Source organism: Carcharodon carcharias, chromosome 8 (genome assembly GCF_017639515.1).
Source record: "Carcharodon carcharias isolate sCarCar2 chromosome 8, sCarCar2.pri, whole genome shotgun sequence".
Classification (NCBI taxonomy): Eukaryota; Metazoa; Chordata; class Chondrichthyes; order Lamniformes; family Lamnidae; genus Carcharodon; species Carcharodon carcharias.
The window spans coordinates 10,698,422-10,722,822 of NC_054474.1; the positions used below are offsets into that span (position 1 = coordinate 10,698,422).

The window sequence follows — 24,401 nt, forward strand, 5'->3', positions numbered from 1 at the left end:
CAGCCCCTACTTTCATCTAAACAAGCTGAAAGAACCAAAAGCCTGCCAGACAATCGCAAAGACTGAGACTCTGGCATTCCTGCCCTCTTGGTCCCCTTAACTGCCTCACTTACACTCTAATTTTCCTGACCACTGACTAAATCCTAAGGGGTGTGAACGCCTCCTGGTACAAAGTGTCTAAGTAACTTTCAACCTCCATGATTCATCTCAGTGCCTGCAGCTCAGCCTCCAGCTCAATGACTCTGAGCTGAAGTTCCTCGAACCACAAACACTTACTGCAGAGTAAGGTTGCCTTCTGTTGTCAAGGGCCTAAGCTTTGAAATTCAATTCTCTGTATTTCTACCCGTCTTTCCTCCATTAGATGCTTCATGAAACATAGCTTTTTGAACAAGCATTTCATCATCTGCCCTAATATTTCCTTATGTGGCTCAGCATCAAATTTTGCTGTGAACCGCACCATATAAATACCAGTTGTTGTTACTCGTTATTATATATTTCATTTGGTTTACACATTAAGCTTCTGTTGCATTACATGTCTATTTAAAATTAGGGGGATTACTTGAACCAAAAGAAATCTTCACTGAAAAACATTAAATACTTAATTTCCAGTGCTGACCAGATCCAAAGGATAGGGGAGGGAAAAGTTAAGAATTATATTACCCATTATATAGCAGGGAAACTCTCTTCTGTTATATTTAAATGGCCAATAATTCACTAACATAGAAAAAAAAGAAATATGCCTTTCCTCCAAAAAAACCTTCTTGTAGGCTAACATCTCAAAGTGTATTTAAAGATCTGCATTTTCTTAATCAGGGAAGTCATGTTTTCTATACATTTCCACAAAAATCGAAGATTATGTTAAATATGAATCATGAAACGGGGTGACCTAAAGCTTTTAACATTTAAACATGCATTCACTATTAAATAATGCAGTTAGCAAAATAAGTCTGTTATCAGGTTTGGTAAATTGGAATCTAATAACTAAACACATCAGAGCATTTTTTGACTAGAATCTTTCTTCACCAGTCTTAACCAAGTTGTTAAATAAAACAATATTATTTAGATCGCTTACAGCTTCATTAATACGTGTTACATTTTTACATGCATTTCACATACAGAGAAACAAACTACGTTTGTGTACGTGCAGATTGTGTTTTAAGCCTGTTAATTGCTAACCATTTTTTTTACAGAATACAAAAACCTACGTTTCTTCAAATAGACCCGACAATAACAAAATTGCAGCCTTGCAGAACAAGATCAGTGACGCGTTAGGAGATCTCGGTGATCTAAGCAGTCCAAATATAAATGTAAATGCAGCAATTTTTATTTTGTCTGACAGAAACTTCGTACATTATAATTTATGAGTGCATTACCAGATTGCGAAAGGCGTTAATATCATTAGAAGCATGCTGGATAATGGAGTCAGTAATCAGAAATTCCTCAAGGACACAAACAGCGAAGTTTTTATTTGGACGTTGATTGAACGTTATTGACGATATTCTTTTGGTCATTTGCGAATGTTCTGTCAAAGCTGCCTTCGTCCAAAATTTTCTTTTGCTTTCTATGCTGTGCATAAGATACAAAATATCCTCGCATTAACATAAAGAATACACGTGCGATCTTAATTTTAAATATATAAAAAGCATACGCATTTTCTAGAATATTGAAAGGAAACGGACGTTAAAGCTTTCCAATGATGCAATAGAAAATGAAACTACTGCCATTAAATCACATGAATATATTCGACATCTTTGCAAATAACGCTAAAACAACTATTTAGCAATTTTTGTTTCCAAGCTTTTATGACTTTTGGAAGGGAAAAAAGTAAGACTTTACAACAGGCAGCCCAAGGAGCATCTTTTATTTCGGTTGCTTAGAGCATGAGGGTGTTGACGGCTCGGTATATCAACCAACATATAAGTGCATCAGTGTATTATTTAAATTCATAGAATGTTTAGTGGTTTTACTTAATCGAATATCAGCGAATATGAAATGTGCTGATATTTGTGCTACCCTGATCTGCGTGGGGTGGGGTATATTTCTACCCTTTTATTTCGAAAGACCTATAAAGGGAATAATAAAAGAGCATCAATTGCCTTCATTTCATTAGACTGCTGATGTCCCCCCTTCTGAATAACGCCAACTTGCTTCAACATCTGTACATTTGCTGGTGAACATGGGGCGCTGTTCAAACAGTGCACGATCTTAGATTTGCACTGAACATTGCAAGCAAAGATTAATAAATTTCCACTTTTCCGTGCAATTACTTTTCGATTTTTCATTGAGAAAGAAGGAATCGACGACGAAAAAAAATTGCGAGCTAAATTTTCAACCTACCTTTGGAAGTAAAACTATTGTTGACGATAGGTTGTCTGTTATGCCAGTCAGCGTTTGAGGGCTTATTGAGGCTACCTTCTCATTACAATGTTCTGAATCGCCCTTTAAATTATAAACCAGACTCTCTGACGAACGGAGAAACTAACTGCATTTTAGAATACTACTCGGTGGAGTGTGCGTAGTGCATGCAGAGAAATACTCCCTCTGGTATTTCAATTCAAGATGAGCCAGAAAATACGTTTAATTTATTGTTGGGGACCCTGGTGAATCACGACTTATCTCCAGATTCCCTAGCGAAACGTTGGCTGATGTCACACTGCACTTATCCCACACACACACAAAAAAATACTGCCTTTACGTTTTCCTGTCAGTGGCTTTTGGAGTCCAGAGATTAGGAGCTACATCGGTGCACTCCAAACTTTCGACAGCTTTCCTATATAATATTGCACCCTCAATATTGCCTTCTTGTGGACGCCTTGAACACTGCCCGGGGCTCTGGAAGAATGCAGCATATCCCGTTTACATTCTTAGCCGTGAAAATAAAAAAAAATGGCGTTGACATAACAGTGTGACGATTTACAACATCAGTTATTTGCCCCGATCATAAAGAAAGCATGTCCCGATATCTTTAGAGCGAAGGGAGAAATTGCAGAACGCAAACTTTGTCATTCGGCAAGTATCATGTTTGACTCGTACCAGTGGACAATGTTCAAGTACGATCGGGGAGACGCTAATTTAGTTACGTTGTTTTCTTTTAGATAAAATAGATTTCTCTCTAATAAATCAAATTAAAGCAACCGGCAAGGAAAGCACATGAACAAATATTTCCAATGTTGTGGAAATGGCTTTCGTTCGAAACTACCATTAGGTTAACTAAAAATATTGTGAGCTATTTCGTACTTCTGAAACATTTTACTGAAATAGTTGTTAGAAACGGGACAACATATTGAGAACTGAACTCACATTTCAAACAATCGTGGCAATTTATATCAAATTGCTCTCCTACGCGATACCTACGATTCAACGTACTTGTTTATTCGGCAAGCTATTTCGATGTGTCGGCGGTAGTACCTTTAAAGTCACTGCAGGGCAAAGTTGCATCGTGCGGTTTTATGAATAAAAAATCAGTTGTCGGCGAATTCGGGGGTAAATACATCATGTAATGCTGGCGGTCATGAACGGGAATAGTCTGGCCATCTCCGAGATAGTTCATACATTCTTTTGGAGCATGCCTCTGATTGTAGCTATCCAGCGAATTTGCACCCCCACAACAAGTGCCAGAATTGTAACCATGAACACTTCTACCTTGCTGGAATTTAACGACAAACAGAATGATAATTGTCACGAGAAATATAAAAGAAATTGTTCCCAAAATAATGATTAGATACAAATTAAAATCTGAAAAATATTCCGTTTTCATGCCCAGGTGACTGGGTTCAGTAAACGTTTGATTAACATTGCTCATTATTGAAAAGAACATGGATACAGTAGTCGAAAGGCTTGGTTCTCCATTATCCTTCACCAGGATATTCAAGTTTTGTGTAGTGAGATCTTGATCACTAAGTGTCCGAGCTAATTTGATTTCCCCTGAGTGTAGTCCTACGTTGACTAGACTAGTGTCAGTTGCTCCAAGTAATTTGAAGAAAAGCCGAGCATTCTGGCCAGAATCTGCATCAGACGCGATTATCTTGGTGACCAAATAGCCTGGATTTGCTGTCTGAGGTACCATTCTCAATGTAGTTGATCCATTCCACGTTAAAGGTGAAATGATAACGGGGATATTGTCGTTTTGATCTAGAATAATTACAGTAACTGTAGTGCTACTACTCAGTTTAGGAATTCCATTATCCTTTGCTTGAATGTGGACTTGGAAGCTTTTTAAGTCCTCATAGTCAAAGGAACGTAGCGCATACATGATACCATCGTTCGAATTAATATTGATATAAATAGGAACAGAAGGATCTTGGTTTTGGTTACCCAGAATAGAATATGATACCTGAGAATTCTGTCCAAAATCAGGGTCCAAAGCCGTAACTGTAAAAAATGATGCGCCCGGAGCATTGTTCTCCTTCACATATACGGTATATACCGATTGCGTAAACCTTGGCGCATTATCATTTATATCTGTCACCGACACCACAATAGTTTTATTTGTGTAGAGATGTGGAGATCCAGCGTCCCAGGCTACTATGGATATGTTATATAAAGGAATCAGTTCACGATCCAGTATGCCATTGGTAGTTAATTTATACTGGTTCTTCAGATATGGCTGGAGTTTAAAAGCTATGTCCACAAACACTTGACAACTAACTCGCCCATTTTCTCCAGAATCGATGTCAGTTACACTAACTAAAGCTATGGCGGTACCTGGTGCCGCATCTTCGGGGATCGTGTTGGATACTGAGGTCACTTTCACCTCGGGAGCGTTGTCATTCACATCAATTAATGAGACCAGAACTTTAGATTGCCCTGCTAGTGCTAAGATGCCTTTATCCGTAGCTTGTACTTCAATTTCGTAAACATGCGATTCTTCAAAGTCTAGAACTCCTCGAACTTTAATTTCTCCAGTTTCTGCGTTCAAAGTGAACAGCTGACGTACTCTTTCAGAAGTATGTGTATTGAAAGAATACTGCACCTCGCCATTTGTCCCTTCGTCTGCATCATTCGCGTTGAGCTTGATAACCAAATGGCCTTCTGAGACATTCTCGAACAAGCTGACTTCATATTTTTCGTGATCGAACACAGGTGCGTTGTCATTGGCATCCAGAACTGTAATTATAATTTGGGCTGTACCAGATAGCGCCGGAATCCCACCGTCAATCGCCGTCAGCACCAGATGAAATGTCGATTCATTTTCTCGGTCCAAGGACTTCTCCAATAACAACTCGGCAATTATACTGCCATCGCTTCGGGTCTGCATGTTTAGGCCGAAGTACTCATTCGAACTGATCCGGTAGGTGGCGACTGAGTTTGTGCCTCCGTCCAAATCGTGTGCGCTCTCCAAAGGAAATCGCGCGCCTGGCGCAAACGACTCCGCGATTTTCACGAACATCTGGCGCTTTACGAACGTGGGTGAATTATCATTTATATCCATTATCTCGATGTCAACACTATATATTTCCAAAGGATTTTCGATCACGACTTCAAAAGAAATTATGCAGTCAGAACTGTGTCCACAAATTTGTTCTCTATCAATTCTTTCATCAACAAACAGAATCCCGCTCTCTAAATTTATGTCTAAGAAGTTATTCTTGACATCAGTGACAATACGAAATTTGCGATCTATCAGCGTCCTAATATTTAGCTTTATATCTTCAGCCACATTTCCCACGAAGGCGCCGAGCTCCAGTTCCTCGGGAATCGAGTATCGAATTTGCCCAACAACCACGTCCGCGACAATAAATAAGCTCATGAAATAAAACCGTTTACGCGGAGCACTGATACACTGTGCATGTGCCATCTTATTGTATTTCTGAGATCGATGCGGATGCGAAACTGCAGTTAACTTTCTAACGTTTGCAGTCAGTAACGTTTTATAACAAGCCACAATACCTCCAAATGCCGTTGTTGAAATCGACAATGGTGAAAACTCAGCCTTTGGCTTGCAGAATATCGCTGCAAAACCTAACTGCAGGAGTTCTTTGTCTTTCTGCTCCTGTCTGGTCAGAGATGGAGGGGGTAGATCTCTCGGAGCGACCGCGCTTTCTGTTGGTAGACAGCGTCACTCAGAGTCCAGCCCATTACCAACACTCTGTTTCCTTAAAGCGAGGCTGTTTCAGAGCATCTATGTATCATAATAAATCTTGCACAACCAAAAATGTATCTACTTACGCTAAATGAATCGCATGGCCCCGTTATATTCATTTATTAAAGAATCAGCGTTCACTCTTTTTAAAGTGTATGGCTATTATGACTCCTCCCCCCACCCCCCTCATATTTGTCTTTCATCTCAGAAAAGTTTACGATTGTAAAATCTTAACATCAGCGAATATTTCTTTTTAACGACGTCTGCATATAAGATTGATATATATTGTTCAGTGGACAGGGAATGCGTCATTTAAATGCCCTCGACTGCAATTCCCCAAACGCCATTAATTGCATAGTTCCGATATCCTTGAATACTTGATACCTTGAATACTTCCAGTAGGCTTCCCCTTAGGCTTTTCAGCTCTGAGGAGAACAATCCCAGCTTCTGCAATCTCTCCCTTACACTGGATTCCTAAATCGTTGGTATCAATCCTTAAACGTCCCCTGTAAGGACTACAGTACATTCCAATACTTCCTAAATTATGGTGTCCAAATTTGTACAGGATCATCTAGCAGAGATTTAACAAGCAATCTGTAGAGTTGACAATGGAGCGCCAAAAGACTCAACTAAAGGCATTGGTGTGCTTCCGGACACTGAAGGTTCCAGCGCCATGCTTGCGTGGCACTTAGGCAGTAAGTTTAAACTTCCGCTTGCCGATTTTTCATTGCTGGACTGCTGCCACCACCACCCCACCCCCTCCCACTACACCCCCCTTCCACATTGTTCATCCCCCTCCTGACAATGATCATCCCCCTCCCACCACCACGGCCGATGATTATCAAGCTCCCATCCCCACGATTCATTTTGCAGAATTCCTGCCACAATTTGGCCGATGTCGGAAGCGTCAGCCATGTTGTTAGTGGTGGCGGGGTGGGGGGGGGTGGGGGAATTGGGGTGAGTGGAAGTGGGGATTGAACATTGTTCTGGGTGACGGGGAGAGGGTGAACAGGGAGGGGGTGAAAGTGGGTGAATATCGTCGTAGGGGTTTGGGAGGAGTTGATCATTGTTGGGGATGGGAGAATGAGGGATAAACAGAGTCGTGGGTAAGGACGGGCTGAGAAAATCAGAGGGGTGCGGGGGCTAGAGGAAAATTGCCCTGGTGGTGAGGCGGTGAACAATTTCAGGAGTGAGACATGCTTAGCATTGTCTTGGGATGTGGAGGGAGGGAGCTTTATCCAGGCAGCAAGACGGGTAATTATTGCTCAGGGTGTGAGCGGGACATTGTTGGGGGTTGAGGGGGTGTCAGAGGTGATAGGCGAGGACGGGTGCGTACCTTAGGGTGTTAGGGGGGAGTTGGAAAAGCGCCGGGTTAGGGGAACGGTGAGCGTCATTGGGGTGGTGGAGGGTGAGGATTGTTGGAAGTGATGGCACAGCTGAGCAATGTTAGGGTGTGGGTGTCAGGGGTGGAGAGTGTTTTCCAAAGTTAAGGGGCAGGGTGGGGGCTGGGGCACGAGCATTGTCTGGGGGAGGTGGTGAACAATGTCAGGTGGTGGATGGACTGCGAATAATGTTGAGGGGTGGAGAGGGTGAAAATTGTCGCGGGTGGATAATATCATGGTTGTGGGCGTGAACAATGTTGAAGATTGAGTCCTTGAAGTTTTGGAGATCAACTAGACCATTTAAAAAGATTGAAAGATAATGGGCAAAAGCTACGTCTTCAGGGACGGGTCGTCAGTTCATGTCGAAAAAGGGGGCGTGACTTCGTTGGAATTATGTTTTCCATTTGACCTCCCTACTCTGCTGGAAGGTTTGTGGGCGGAATCTCATGCTGATCGGGAGATCTGCGTCAATGATTTTTTTTTTTGTTTCTGTATTCAATTACCATATCAACCAAGTCGCATAACACGCATGTTTTCCGAACTGCCTTACCTGTTTGTCGTTCCAGATTTAGTATTTTAAAAACCGCTCCCAGAGCCTTCCGCTTTTGCACCAAAATCACCATAATGCCATTAAGATATTTAGATATTTGCATCGCCACGTTGTTTCCCTCTCCCATGCCACTGCTCCTTTCACTAGCGCGCCTAAGTGCTGCTGAAATGTGCTAGTGTCCTGTTTACTTTCTACTACGTTGCCAGGTTTTGTATCATCTGGAAACTCGGAAATTGTGCAGCTTATACCAAAGTCCAGGTAATTTATGTATAGAACAAGAAACTCAATGATCTTGATACCGACCCCTGCAGGTCCCCACTGCATACTTCCCTCCAGTAAAAAAAAAGATTTAGCAAATATATTCTGTGTCCTATCCTTTAGCCAGTTAGGTACCCAAGTTAACGAACTGCATCGAATGGCGTATGCTTCCATTATACAAATATTGTAATATTATGTTGTATATTGTTAGATGTATTTTTCAAATTCCATTTAGGCATCTACCGCACTTCTCCCATTAATTCACTATTACGTCATCAAAAACAAGGTACTCGGATACCGTTTGCCTCAATAAATAGAGAAATACGATGTTGGAAATCCTCAGCAGATCTGGTATCATATGTGAAAAGAGAATCAATGTTCATGTTTCTTTCGGCGACTGTTCGCCAGAACTATTTCTGACAAAGGGTCATCGATTTGAAATGTTAAGTCAGTCGGCTCTGCGCAGATGCTGCCGTACCTGCTGAATATTTCCAGCATTTCTGTTCTTATTCCAGATTCCCAAAATTGTTCTTTTGTTCTTTCCTTTAATACATCCTTGTTAATTGCCCCTTAATGAGTGATGCTTCTCCAATTGAGCATTAGCTTTATCCTTGGGGCTGTGTTCCGATAGATTTCCAAGCACTAACATTAGACATATTAGCCAGGTATAACTGCCTGACTTTTTTGAATAAGGATGCAAATGACACCAATTTTATAATCAAACAGGACAAGAAGAGTGTGGTCCGACTTTCTGGTACTCCATAGTAGCATTTTCCTGAGCAACCACAGACGCAACCCACCTGGGCCAGATAACATTGAGATATGCCAAACTATTTCACTTGTCTTTTCAGGGCATTTTTCTCCTAACCAATTGCACAACCTCCTCCTGCTGCTTTCCTCTTCTTTCCTCTTCTTTTTCATTCAATAATTCAGGCATTTAAGCTTCTTCCAGAATACGATTTGCTTTTGACGCTGAAATTAACAATTTTTAAGTAACTTTTTATATTTATGCTGAAAAATATGCTTGGTGTTCCTTTAATGCGGCTAGCTAATCACTCTGAACCTGTTTCTTCCACTCCCCCCCACCCCCCGCATCATATTATTTATTGTCAACGTTGCCTGCGCTCTTTGAAATCCAAGAGGACCTGAGGACTTGTTAGCTTTTAGCTGCAATAACTTTCTCAGTATCCTTTCCCCAGTGATTGCAATTGTTTTAATTTCCACCTTCTCCGCCCCTCACCCCCTCCTCCCACGACCTCCTCCACGCCCCCTCCCCCGCCCCACAACCCCATCCCACCCTTCTACCTCGTGATCAGAATTATTTCCGAGATGTTATTTGTTTCCTCTACAAAAACAGATGCAAAATACCTGTTCAGTTCATCCGCCATTCGTTATGTTCCATTATTAATTCCCCATTCTCACTTTCCAGAGTACCAATGCCCACTTTACTTACTCTTTTCCTTTTTAAATGCCTGTAGGGACTCTTAGTGTCTGTGTTTCTATTTCTAGCTAGCTTTCTCTGGTACTCTAATTTCTCCCTCCTTATTAATCTTGCAGTCATTCTTTGCTGATCTGTATATTCTGTTTGATCATTCCGAATGCCTATCATTTTTTGCAGAATTATACGCTTTTCCTTTCAATTCGATACTATCTTTAACTGCGTTAGATAGCAACGGATCTTAGAGTCTTACTCACTGGAAAGTATTTTTTCTGAGTATGCTGAAATATTTTCGTAAATGTCTATAAGGCGCACGTCTGAAATTTGATGGACTGGTTCTCACTTGGCTGGATGATTGCAACAACCCTCAGGAAGCTTGCAAATACGCAGGATGAGGAAATCCGTTTTAATGGCGGCATTAATCATTCTCTCCCTCCATCACCGATGCACCATGGTAGCCATGTGTTCCTTACAGAAGTTGTACACCAACAACTTACCAAAGATCCCTTGACATGTTCCATAATGTCCAGCAACTTTTCAGTGGTCTTATAAGTGTCTTTCAAACTTCTTAATTGTTTTTAAACATTGTTTAAGCTTTGAATTAAACAATTTAAATCGTTTTTATGAATTTTTGTAACACTTAATTTATCATAATTAAACCACGACTGGTTTTGATTTTAATTAAAATGTGTGAAAGAAAAGTTAAAGTGCAACTTAATCTTGTAAATGTATCCGAGTAAAAAGGAATCAATTAGTTAGGGATGATGACAGAAGAGAAATGTTATCAGGAGAAAATGTGTTATCATTTCACAGGCGAATGCCTTAACATTCTGCTCAGTGAGGTGTAAGCAAAACATCACCGTATAACGAGTAACGGGAAGACCAAATGTCAAGGAAATTTATCATCTTAACTTTCAGGAAGTTACAGAAGGACTGACCGGAAATAGCAGCGTGCCGTGCATGGCAGCACTGTGCTGGAATGATTTGTGCCGTTCTGCCAGGGTATGTATATGAAGTTATGTTTTTTTTTTAAATCGTAGTTTTAAAGTTGATGGTTCATAGTGTAATGACATGTTCTTGTTCCCTCATGTGATGAGGTTTCGTAAAATGCAGTTGGCTTGGAAATACTGCTGACTTTGTCTTTCATTGTTACTCTAATCTTCACTACCCTACAAATTGAACCTAGTCAGTTGTTTTTGTATAATTACAGCTGCCTCCAGTTGTCATAAAATGTGCCAGAAGATACCACAGCAAGTATCATTAAACATAAATAATTTGATTGATTAGGGAAAACAGGTCCATAATTTTCGTGAAATTTATTTGACTGGGGGTGTTGTGGCGTTGTTGAAAGAGTTGACTGGACAAAAATCTTTGGCTATGCAGCTTTTCGGGATTTTCAGCCCAACAATCTGATACGGGAATTAAGAAAGGTGATGTCACTGGCTGAATGCTTAAACCATGCTATCAGCAGGAGAGTTGATTTATATGACAACTATAATTATGAGTATTTTCCTCCAATATGTCTACAGTTCTACATGAAGTGGATGGCAGCAGCAGTGGGTCTTAAAAGAAGTGCAGCGAAAGCAACGGAGCGTGTGTGTTTCAGGCGAAGGTCATATGTCAACTATGCCGTAGGAGGAAGTAGAGTGTCACGCAATGCAGCGGAAAAGTGAACAACCTTCCTGTAATGGGCAGCAGCAGCTGTGCTTGAAGTCCTGTCTTCAATCTACACCTTCAGATTGTTGAAGAAGGGGATGCCTGTGAGGCCATGGCTGCTGCAGAAGGAAGTCGGCCTGAAATGTCGAGAGGTGAGGACGTTTGAACCAGATATTCTGCGGTCTCCAACAGCACATGACAAAGTCAGGGAGATGTTCATATTATATATAATATAGATGAATTTGAGGAGCTTTGACAGGCATTCGGTGATTAGTTACAACCTTACATGCGTACATATAATGACAGGAATCTAGCCAGTGCCGAATTGCTGCAAGAGGCCTTGAATAATTTGGGACAATACGTGAGGAATTTACAGGCGCATACTTGCTGGCAGTTGCATTGAAATCCTCACGGAAATCAGGCAGGTTCTGGTTGAACTTGTGGCAGCTGAAGTTTCTCTCCAGCAGCAATCCAGTTCTTAGTTATCCGCTAATAGATGTACCTCTGTCGCAGGAGAGGTCATGTTATGTGTATGGAGTGCACAAAGATTGAATTAGAGTTCCCTCTTCTAACTCTCTCTCCCCTACCCCCACCACACGCGATACCCCCTCCCCCCGCCCCCCACACCCACTGTTTTTTCATAAGGGTGATTTTTTTTGTTGTGTCTTTTTTATTGACTGTTATAGTTAATATTATATTTGAATGCACACTCTACTATTTGTTGTTTTCTTTTTGCTGTTATTTTTCATTGTCATATTTATAACAACATTTAAGCACAGACCATTCCAGTTCATTTCAGGTTACTTGTCTATTTGTTTGTGTGTTACTTATTATTAGTTCAATTTCTAATCATATTTAACTGTTCTTTGCTTTTGTCACAGTTCAAGCGTAGTCATTGTAAATGCGATATTATTGAATATATTTACAACGGTGGTAGAGAGGTCTTTGGTCATCCAGACAATCAATTGATAAAGGGGCCGGCAGAAAAGTAGAGTTGAGGCAGAAGTTCAGCAGTCCATCACATTGAATGGCAGGGCAGGTTCAATAGGCCTTATGTCCTATTCCTTCTCCTCTTTATAATCTTGGCTTGGTAATTGTCTTGTTATGATATGGCAAGTGATATGTGCCAAGGCTGACCAAACCCCAGAGGGAAACCTCACCATAAACCATTGGTTTTTCTTCCTTCTGGACCTCAGAACCCACAGTACTCATATTTCCAGAACTTGTCTCTGTTTCAGTTACTGCAAAAGATCTTCCCTGCAACTTCCAACTCATTGACTTTGTATGGCCAAAATTACTACAAAGGAAGATTTAAGCCTTCGAGTGTCACTTCTACCCTTCCTTTCTTGTCTAAGAAGAAATTTCCCGAGAATATCCAACTGCCTCTTCTCTTCCTTGACTACCTGCCATTCTTTCATCTTCCAACTTTCTATCCTTCTCGGATTTAAAAGAGTGATGGCAAAAATGGACTAGCTCGTAATCATCAGCTATCTCTGCTGCTTGCCTAGCCCTAATAGCCATCTGTTCTTCCACGAGGTCTAAGTTCCGCAGGAAGTGAGTCTTTAAATTCTTCAAAAATAATTACTTCTCCAAGAGATGCATATGTTGTTTCCATCTTTAATGCCCATATCCACCAGTCAAAATTATTTCGTTTTACTCTTTCAAACTCAATCTAAGTCTGACCAGGCTGTTTTCTTACATTCCAAAATTTCTGCCTTTACGCCGCACGAACCAACTCATATGCTGTCAAAACAGCCTTTTTTAATGCATCATAATCCACAGTAAAAACAATGCCCAGATTCTTTGTGGCCATTTCATTTGCTTAACTATCTTCCCAAGCTAAATAAAGAACGCCCCTACATCCCTTTCTTCAAACTTTGAAGAACCTGCATTAATTTAAATATCTCCCCACTGGGTTTTGAGCTGAAAGTCGTTCGTTCGCCACCAGAACCTCAGCAACTGAAATCTCTTTTTCAACTTCCAGCCTTTTAAGCCTGTATTCTCCTTCCCTTTCCTGTTCTCTTTCCTCCCGTTGCTAACTTCTCATTCTGGAGGTCGAGTTTCCGAATTTCCATTTCTCTTTGAAATGTACTCCCTTTTTCAATTTTTTCTCTCTTTGCCTCCAGTTAAAGTTTTTTTTTTCCATTTGCAACTGAAGTCTCATTACCTTCAGCTGTGACTCACCAGTTTCAGGTATCCCTTCCAATTTCATTTTCTGCCCCTGCCGTTAGTCCTCACTGCAACTTATCAGCCAACTCTGTTAAATGAGCCTTGGTTACTTTTTGTAAACCAATTAATGTCACATTTCCCACTCCGAGAAATATGTTAGCAATTGTTAAAGCCTTATTTGCAGTTTAACCACTTTGAAATCCCTCAAACCACTTTGAAATCCCACAGTGCCAACTCGTGAGTTCAATGTTCTTCTTGTGCTCTAGCCAGACTAGCTCAATGGCATGTTTACAGCACTGAACCTAATTGGACTGTTGGATCTATCTCACAAAAGGGAACAGACTGCTGTAATTCGAGTTGCGGGTTTACTTTACAAGGGCCATTGTGGAGTAGATCATTGCCCTTCTGAAAATGCGTTTCCCATGCCTTGACAGGTCAAGAGGTGCTTTACAGTGCTCGCCCTCATGGAATGCTTCAGGATTTGCTCATTGTAATTGCGAGGTGGCAGAGACCTTTCTTCTCGCCATGTTGCCGAGGTGCTAGCCTCTTCAGGAGACTCATGTGCAGATGCATTTGAGTCTTCAGCCGCCACAGCGCTGGTCGAGGTCTGTGTTAATGGCTGCTGGACGGAGGAGATGCTGCCTCCTCACATGTTCGATGAGAGGAACTCACAGATGGAGGTTGTAGTGCTCATGCCCCGCCACTAGGACTGTTTGGTCCTCCTTGCCAGCCAGTGAGGTTTCAGGGACTGGGTGGGCGACCAAGCTCGCAGTTCCCCTGTCACCGTGGGCCTGAGCCCCTGAGCTCAGAGCCAGGGCAATGGTGTGCTGGTCAGAGTGCATCCCGACAATTGCATGTGCAATGTGCTCGGTTTGCTTCTCCAGGTCAGCCACCAGTCTTTCTATGGTGGAGGCTTGGGACTCTGGAGAGCGGGTGATTGCAGTGCACATGGTCTGGATGGACACACCCACAGTCCATGCCAGAGCATGCAACCACTCTGCTCTACAAGCTATATCTTTACCGACTTCACGCTGCACATCCTGCATCTGCCACCTTACAGATGACTCCAGAGGCTCATCATCCAACTTATAATCAGTCTCTAGCTCACCCCAGGCACTCCTCTGACTGCCCGAGGACTGCTCCTCCACAGTCTCTGGGAGCCACGCTTGTGACTGTGAAGTGTTCTCATCAGTGCATACATTATATGTGCCTGATACGCTAAGGCCTGCTGAAGTGACAATATCCGCGATGATGCTGGAAGCTGAGAGGCAATGCGATGATGCACCCTACGAGGGTTAATCCTCAGATGAGGGCGGAGTTTCTTCAATATTATCTGATGCAAGGTTGCGCTGAAGATGCACTCATGTAAGGGACAGAATTAATTTGGGGATTGGGTGGGGGGGGGGTGGTGGGGGTGGTCAGCGGTTATCACATTACTAAAAGCATCATATCTATATCTCAACTCAGGTGCACTTTCACCCGACCAAACGTGCATTAATGAATTCCGTGAAAACTATGATCCCATGGACGAAGACTTGTACCCTCTGACGACACTTCCCAATGGTCATTGGTGCACAACCCCAGCAACAAGCAGAGTGCATTTCGCCAATACACGTTCAAATCACAGGGGTGATTTCAATTTATCATACTGTGTGATGCCTCAGCCATCTCATCAAAACCAGGTCGCCCTCCAATCTCGCCAATATCTACAAGCCTTGACCGCTGCGTGTCAATGAGGGACAGCATTTTTACCTGAAATTGCTCTGAATCTCGAGCCTCATGACTCCACTACTGTTGTTGGAGCGATCTATAGCATTCTTAGCTCTCTTCTCCTGAAAGCATTAAACATAGAGTTGGCATTTATACTTTCAAGTACGCAAATATCTCAGCAACACCATCTGATGAGAGCATGGCCGACTGAAGGCTGTTCTGAGTTGAGTAAATGCCATTGCACCAACCACCAGCCAAAATTGAATTGTCATCAGGTATGGTACCATCTGTAGAGAGAGAGGCCGAGTGAAACCTTCCAGTGAGCATAACTCCTCTTCAGAGTTCAGAGCGATTTATCATCACTGCCAATGGCTCCCTAAGTTTCCCTCTTCACACATGATACCAAACCTGTTGACTTCCAGCAGCATTCTCTGCTTTTTGTTCTGGCTTTGCAGCTTTCGCAGTTTTTGAGCTGCCTGATTCGTAATTGGTTGGAATGGTCCATGGCCTCATTAAAGAAAGCTGTGCGCCTGAGCAAAAATGCAATGGTTGATGGGCTGGTACCTGCTACAGCCACTAGATTTGCTTTTCACGCATGCCCCACGTGGGAAACCTCTTGCTCATACTGCTGTCATGCTCACTTCTGACCAAGTCACAAGATCATTGAATCTCTCCTGACACTGACTCCAGCTCCGCCTGACCAGGTCCACACTCGCGTCTTGCTCGACCACCTCCGCCCACAAAGCTCGTGGCTGCTCCTCTCGACCCCTCTGGTGATGAGGTGCTCAGCTCGAGCCTCCAAGGAGGAGTGCACAGAGCACCCAATCTGCAAACTTGGGACAGCTTCAGTCCTTGAGGAGCTGCTCTCCCCTTGCTCCAATGGGGCAGACATCTGTGAATGGAAAGATAACATAACTGTACAAATCCTCAATGTCTGCAGCTGGTAAACTTTCTGAAATATTCAGTTATAGCACCGTGAAGCTGCAGATGGACATAAGAAATCGTTAACATGAACTTACCTTCATGAAGTGTAAAGGAATATGATGGTCTCTGAAACAAACTTCCTTTACCTTCAGATTTCATTTTGGGTTCACCTGACATGGCCTGCTGACATAGGTCGCTTTGAAGGTCTGACCTGACCTTCCGGGTTGTGGCAGGCAGTTTCAGGACCTAATTCCCGCCGTCCAGACTGCATTCTGCGGGACGACTGTCTGACGGCAATTAGCTTATTATAGCCCGCTCGCACGGCGAACCCGGAAGTCGGAATCATAAAATCCTGCCCAATGTTTCATTTTTAATTGTTTCGAAAGGAACCTATGGTATCCAATCTGACAATTTCAGAAGCGGTGTTGGAAATAATAATGTTAAAAATCGGAGCTGAACTTACAGTAGGTATGTTTCCCTGAATTTGGAATATTTTCCTGCTCCTTTTGCACACAGTTATAAATGATGATGTCTCAATATTATGTGTATTGCAGGTGTCAGGAGGCGACCATTGTCGCATGAGCGGCATGCGGCCAGTCGACTGCAATCAATCAATCAAGGGTCTGGAGGCTTTGGGATCGTCCAAATGGTGAGCGAAGGCAGGCAACGGATGGCAAAGCACATAACTGCGACGGTGCGTGCTGACGTACCGTCTTCATATGGATCGCCTCAGCAACAATGATGAAGATCACTCTGGCTGCACATTTGACTCTTCCACCCCTTCAGCACGCAGGACTGCTCCATGCCTTGGCTGACAACTGGGCTACTCCATCCTTTTGGATGCACTCTTGATTTTTCCAACCCCGGGGCTGCTCTCTGGACTCCTCCATCTCTTTGGCTACACTGAAGATCACTGAACCAGACAGGGCCAACTAAGGGCCGAAGGAGTGGTTCGGGAGGCTGCTGAAAACATGCCAGAGGGAAGACATTGTGTGGACCCCAGTTCAATGATACCTTCCTACAGAATTTGCTCCAGGTTGCCATGGCAAAGCAGGAGCCTTTCTTCTCAAGAGACCTAAAAAGAAGACCCTGCCCGCCTTACTAAGCAAGCCTTAATGGAGGTTGCAAAGGAAATCAGTAGCCATGCCATCAATCCCGTATCTGAGACCAGTTCCGCAATTGATCACTGGATACCCCTGCTCCACCAGTGTGGGCCCTCCATACCATTCTCCTCAGTGGTGCTTGAATGTGACAACGCTGGATAGTATGCTAGATGTGGTGAGGGGTGGGGGGCATAGTGGGTGATGGTGGATAGTGACTGGTAGGAGTGCTGCAGCAGCATATCAGACGCATGATGACACCTTGGCGACAGCCAGCCATATGTGTTTGCTGAGCCTCACCATGTCCCTTGACATATGTTGGAGGTATGCAAGAGCCACCATAATGGGCTGAAAGGCTGCATACGTATTTTTCCAATCTTAGTGACAAAACTAACAGTTTTAATATTTCTGCTTGAAGGAGGCCATAATGACAAGGAATGAGCCAAGAGTGCTATGCCATGCATTCATAACGTTGCCGGGAGAGGGAAAGGCCTGGAATTTTCTAGCTCACCGGGCGGATGCACAATTGCAGATGGCGAGACAGGAATGTCAACCAAGTGAATGAGGAAGCATCGTACTTATGAGTGCACAACTGGGCATGTGGCACATCATATCAGTCATGGTTTGAATGAGAAAATATGGAGCACTTCATCCCTAAATGTCTGTACTCACACTCTTGGCATTCTCAAAGGTTGATTAGCTTCAGAAACGGGTGTCAGAAATCCATTTCTAACGAAGAGGTAGATTTCTCAGAATCTGCACCATCATATTATTTTGTTGAACCCTACATAAGTACAGGTCATGTCAAATCGGTGGGTCACAAGGGGGTGGACACATCATCCGAGCAGCTATCAGAGGCTGTGACAGCCAAGGCAACTGACAGCCAGAGGACAATGGGAGATCAGTTCCATTGTGATCGCCAGATTTATGATGTGCAAACTAGCACCCGCTGGAGCTGAGGCGAGAGGTAAGTGAACATCTGGTGGGGCTTCCAGAGACTTTGCTGCGCCATGTGCAGACAATGGAGGAGTTCATTGATACCATGAGTGCTGCCATGCCTCAGGCATTTTGTATATGGCTCCCTCCACTGAAAGCAGCTGCCGTTCCTATGAAGGAGTTCCTCAGCATACCATAGCTCAACAGATCTCAGGCAGCCAGACGACGACCATTGAGGTCAACTTGAGCCATTGCACATCACGATTATCAGCTTTCCTTCAACTCTGCTGTAAGTGCTGATATCAGACCTGGTCGCCGCACACGAAAGCTCATTATGGAAATGAGTTAGAGACCCTTGAGTGCACGGATGTGTAGCATTTGCACATGCAAAGCATTGCTACGGTACTTGAGTGCCACTCAATTAATATTACGTTTACCGTTGTAAACGTAGTGTCCCTGCACTTCCCGCTGCCTGGTCAGATGTCAAAAACACGCTTGCTCCTTCGATGGCCTGCCAGCAGTGAAACAGATCGCATTTGGTCAGCTCTTCATCTCGTCACTGCACATAATAAACCTGGGCACTAGGTGATGGAGTGTGAGATGAATGAAGAGACAGCTGGTCTGTGTTAAATTCAGTTTTAACAGCATTGACACTAAAAATGAAATCTGGGTTACATGAAACAGCTATGTAGGAGATTGTGCCGAGCTTGCAGTACAGAGGATTCATCGTCCCATGCAGCATACTCAACAGTCTCCCCTGCACCTCATAATCAGGTGAGGAGTTGCGAACAATGCTTTTCTCATAATGCAAGCCCTTCCGCTCTGCACTGGTAGATTGTGTGCAGCGCAGCTAACCACATGCCTATAATAGAAACTTGCTGTGGCATACTGACGGGCTCACCCAGATTAGTCTAGGCACGTGATCCCATGTTCAGCAGACCAATCATTTGTTCGAACGTGACTCCATGGTAGATATTGCATCTCCACTCTGCTGCATTCGAGGGCCCCTCACGGGTGTGAGTCTTAGATGGTTACCCCTTATACCGAGAAAACAGCCTTGAAGAAACACAAAGAGTTGGAAAATGTGTGGTACCTGGGACTGCTAATGTACGTAACTATCGTGGCTACTAGCATGGTACTGGGCACACATCTGAAGGATATGCTATCAGTGGCTGTAGACCAGTTGAACATTGATGGAATGGAAGCCCTCCCTGTTGATGAATGCCACTGTTTTTTTCCTTCGTAGCCTTGATGGATTTCTGTGTGCAGATGATGACAGCTAATGGGCGCCAAGAGCTCTCTGTATGTACATGGCTAATGACGACTGTTAGGGGAATACTAAAAATCCTAAAAGACAACACCTTAAGAATTTACGGAAGAACACTTAAAATATCCAGGCAGGCATGGCTGCTAAGCATATTATGAGTTGACGATTGCCAGATGAACGTTGCACAGCCTTGAGAGTCAGGCTGAAGACACAAGCAGGACATAAAATAAATTGAGTGCACTCCCCTCTCACATAGGGAAGGGACAGATGGTTTTAGCTTAGATATGGGAAGACATACAATGGACAAAGAGGGGGCTTTGATGAAACAAAAACAGTCTTGAGCTGTGAGAACCAAGGTCTTTGAATGTGTGTTCTAATTTTGATTGGATGATATAATTATGTATAGAACCTTTACAATAATTGGTTAACAAAATCAGATGTTTATGTACCCAATAGGATAGAGTTAGCATGAGACCGATATGTCGGTTACTGATTGGATGTATTCTAATGTACTCAAATGTATTATGATAAGAAAAAGTACAAAGGTAATGAAATATAATCAATTTGGGCGCTGGGTCTTCATTCTTAGGAATGATTGTGGATCCATTGCATATGCTTGAATAAAACCTGTTAAAAGAAGTCTGAGTCCCTGTGGTCGCTGTGTGATTGGGGATTGTAACTTCTCCCCTTCAACTGGCCTATGTGGTAGTTGCTGGATTGGAGGGGGTACCCTCTTCAGTGGTGTAGTTGGCAGGATTTACCCGGACCTCTGTGAAGGTGGAACAATGATCTGGTGAGTATTCTCATTTTGAAAGATACTTTCCAATTGTTCACTAGAACGGAGGCCTAATAGAGTGAATCTGAATGTTTCGGCCAGGGAGACTCAGGTGAACAAGTGGGGGAAATGTGCATTCCTGTTTTATTGTGGGGCGGTGGAGTCCTGTTTTATTGTGGGGCGGTGGTGTCCTGTTTTATTGTGAGGCAGTGGAGGCCTGTTTTATTGTGGGGCTGTTGAGTCCCAGGAGCTGGGGAGAACTGTGGGTCCCTGTTTCAGTGTGCATGTGTATGTGTGTGTGTATGTGTGTGAGACCATTTAGTGTGGGTGTGTGTGTGTGGATATGGCACAGAAGACCGAACTCGAGTTCGATGCAGAATGAGGAGGTAAAGGAACCATGTCCCTTCACCTCGCCAGTAGGCATAGATAGCTGATCAGTACAATGGAGCAACAAGGTTTGCAACCGAGTGACCCACCGTTACGACCCAAGGATTTGGGGTGACCTCAGACTAATGATAAATCTAACAAAGCTACAGTACTCATTTTGAGTCTGTATCTGCAACAAACTAAACTAATCTAGAAATATCACGGTTGAGTTGCGCCGGTCGTAGCGGCAGGTCGATTTCTCCCAGGGGCCACCAACAGATATTGGGAATATGTGTGGATCATTGGGACCTGAAAGTTCCCCTACTGAATTTTTGTAACTTAACAGGAATGAATCGATCTAAGTTTCAAGAACTGTTTGCGCTGAAGAGAGAGAGAGAGAGAGAGAAAGGGGGCACCGCTAGGGGCATTAGTGAGCAGTGACAGGCAGCAACAGGGAAAATGTGAGCTTCAGTCAGTTTGATTGTCTCTATAGGTGGAACCTCCAAGATCTCTTTATTCCCCCCACTGCTATTTGAAGCTTCGTTTAGAGTTATGTTAAATATGATCGGAATATAAATACATACCTTAATATGAGGCGTGGTTGAGGGAGGGGCAAGATTAGCAGCCCAACATTCCGGGATATAGAATCTTCAGGCGAGACAGGGGAGGGGGTAAATGAAGAGCGGGTTTTGCATTATTAGTTAAGGAGTCAGTTACTGCAGTAAGGAGATATGCTATCTTGGAGGTGGCATCGAATGAAGCTTTGTGGGTAGAGTTTAAGAATAAAAAGGAGGCAGCCACATTGTTAGATGTTTATTTTAGACCCCCAGATGGTCAGCGGTAAATTGAGGAGCAAATATGTCCACAATCTGTGGAAGTGTGTAAAAACAAATACAATAGGCTAATTAAATTAGGTGAGTTCAACTATCCCAACTTTAATTGAGATAGACATCATGTTAAGGGCTTGGATAGAGTGGGTTTCTGGAAATGTGTACAGGAGAACCTTTTAGGACAAAAGGTAGAGGGTCCAACAAATGATGGCGCAGTGCTGGACCTAATTCTGTGGAATGAAGCTGGACAGGTGGCTGAGTTGGTGGTGGGGGAGCATTTTAGTGATAGTGACCACAACATGGTACAAGTTAAGCTTGTTATGGACAAAGAAATAGACAAATTGCAAAAAAATGTTTTGGTTGGGGGAGAGTGGATTTTAGTAAAATAAGACAGGGCCTGGCCAAGGTAGACTGGGAAAAACTACTTGTATGGACATCTACAGAGGAGCAGTGGGGGTGTCCAAAAAGGAAATGGGGAGGGTACAGGCTCAACATGTTCCCTCTAGGGTGATAGGAAGGAGTAACAACCCCAGAGAGCCATCAATAAACAGAGATATTCAGGTTACAATGAGAAGGAAAGGAAACATTTTTAGCAGGTGCAAGAGAGTCAAATCAGCGGAGGCATTAATGGAATACAGAAAGTGCAGGGTGGATCTTTAGAAAGCAACTAGGAGAGCAAAAGGGGATATGAGAAAGCTCTGGCTCGTAAAAGTAGTTAAAATCCCAAAATATTCTATAAGTATATCAATGGGAATAGGATAACCAGAGAAAGGGTAGGGCCCACAAGGGGCCAAGGGGGCAATCTATTGGTAGAGCCAGATGACATCGTTAGAGTGTTGAATGAATACTGTATATCTGTCTTCATGCAAGAGAATGATGGTGAATGTGTCGAAACTGGGGGGACAGACTGTGAGGTTCTTAAGCAAATTGGTATAGGGGGGCGATAAGGTATTGGAGGTGTTGGCAGGCTTACAATTGAATAAATCTCCAGGTTTGGATGATTTGTGTCCCAAACTGGTGAGGGAGGCAAGAGTGGAGGTCGCAGGGGCCCTGACCCAAGTTTTAATTACTCTCTGGCTACAGGGGAGGTGCCAGAGGACTGGAGAACAGCTAGTGTGTTCCCGCTATTTAAGAAGGGTTGTAGAGATAAGCCAGGGAACTACAGTCCACTCAGTCTCACGTCAGTTGTAGGGAACTTTTGGAGAAAACACTGAAGAATAGAATCTATCTCCAATTGGAGAGGCAAGGTTTGATTAGGGATAGTTAGCATGGCTTTATCAGAGGGAGGTGAAAAAAGATTGAAATTTTTGAGGAGGTGACCAAGTATTTAGGTAAGGATAGTGTAGTTGATGTAGTTTATATGGATTTCAGCAACGCCTTTGAAAAGGTCCCACATGGGAGGTTTATAAAGAAGGCAAATGCACATGGGATAGAGGGAAATTTGATAAGGTGGATTCAAAATTGGCTTAGTTGCAGGAGACAGAAGGTGATGACAGAAGGATGCATTCGTGACTGGAAGCCAGCGTCCAGTGGCGTGCAACAAGGATCTGTGCTCTGTCCCCTATTATTCGTCATTTATATAAATGACATATATGACTATGTTGGGGGTAGGATTAATAAGTTTGTGAATGACATAAAGATTGGCCGGGTTGTTAAGAGTGATGTTGAGTGTCTTGGGCTAAATGAAGATATAGAAGGGATGGTCAAATTGGCAGATAAATGGCAGATGGAATTTAACCCTGAAAAGTGTGAGGTGAAACACTTTGGAAGGAGTAATTTGACAAGGAAGTATTCAATGAATGGCATGACACTAGGAAGTTCTGAGGAACAAAGGGACCTTGGCAAGTGTGTCCAATGATCTCTGAAGGTGGGGGAGCATGTTAGTTCGGTGCTGAAAAAGGCCAATGGGACACTTGCATTTATCAATCGAAAGTTAGATTAAACAAGTAGGGAGGTCATTTTGGATTTGTATAGAAACATGGTGAGGCCACATCTGGAGTACTGTGTGCAGTTCTGGTCGCCATATTATAGGGAGGATGTGATTGTACTGAAGAGGGTGCAGACAAGATTGACCCGAATGTTGCTGGGATGAAACATTTAAGTTATGAAGAGAGTTTGGATAGACTTGGGTTGTTTTCGTTGGAGCAGAGAAGACTGAGGGGCGACCTGAACAAGGTGTACAAGATTATGACGGGCATGGACATGATGGATGGGGAGCAGCAGTTCCCCTTAGTTGAAGGGTCAGTCACAAGGGGACATAAGTTCAAGATGAATGGCAGGAGGCTTAGGGGGGATGTGAGGAAAAAGTTTTCATCCAGAGGGTTGTGACGGTCTGGAATGCATTGGCTGGGAGTGTAGTGGAGGCGGGTTGCCTCACAACCTTTAAAAAGTACCTGGATGAGCACTTGGCACGTCATGACATTCAAGGCGATGGGCCATGGGATTAGGTAGGTAGGTCAGGTGTTTCTCACTTGCCAGTGCAGACTCGATGGGCCGAAGAGTCTCTTCTGCACAGTGAAATTCTGTGATTCTGTGACATGTGTTTGTTTGCTTGCAAAGAAGCATTTGTATGTGAGCTTTAATGTGTTTTCGTCACCAAATTGTCATTTGTGTGTGTAGTCCAGCACTTTAGAATCGAAAGCCCCACGTTAGATTAAAAGAAATGTACACGCAAACATTCCAAAGTTTTGAATATAAGATTTGAGTTGAGATTTCTGGCAGAAATCGCAATTTGAAGGTTTTGTCAAGATAAAACAGGGCTTGTGTTTGTTTGACATGAACCAACCGTTGTACCACCACCTTGCAGTCTAGTAGGGAATAATCCTCATCACAAGCTTCCACGCTGATTTGGATTGAAACATACGAGTTGGTATTCTAAAATTCTGAGGGGAAAAAATTACCTGAAATTCAGAAGGATTCTAGGAAAACCAAAAGACATAAACACATGACCTAGGTGGT

The 24,401-nt window shown here is 43.2% G+C and overlaps 1 protein-coding gene across 4 annotated transcripts; it reads right to left on the reverse strand.

The window, feature by feature from the left end:
- Window positions 1-1,040: 1,040 nt before the first annotated feature.
- LOC121280758 (protocadherin alpha-C2-like) lies at window positions 1,041-5,994 on the reverse strand. Of its 4 annotated transcripts, none has more exons than XM_041192923.1 (2): window positions 3,409-5,994; window positions 1,041-1,566 (listed from the first exon to the last, which is right to left on the reverse strand). In XM_041192923.1, exons 1-2 carry the CDS (start codon window positions 5,795-5,797, stop codon window positions 1,562-1,564), a joined length of 2,394 nt encoding a protein of 797 aa, XP_041048857.1. In that variant the 5' UTR covers window positions 5,798-5,994; the 3' UTR covers window positions 1,041-1,561. The 4 variants fall into 4 exon arrangements, with proteins under 4 accessions (XP_041048857.1, XP_041048854.1, XP_041048856.1 ...); XM_041192920.1 differs by having other exon boundaries at window positions 3,367-5,994; XM_041192922.1 differs by having other exon boundaries at window positions 1,041-1,561; window positions 3,355-5,994.
- Window positions 5,995-24,401: the final 18,407 nt, after the last annotated feature.

What these genes read in the sequence shown, in the direction of transcription:
- LOC121280758 (XM_041192920.1), bottom strand. Translation starts at nt 5,797, where the DNA reads ATGGCACATGCACAGTGTATCAGTGCTCCGCGTAAACGGTTTTATTTC.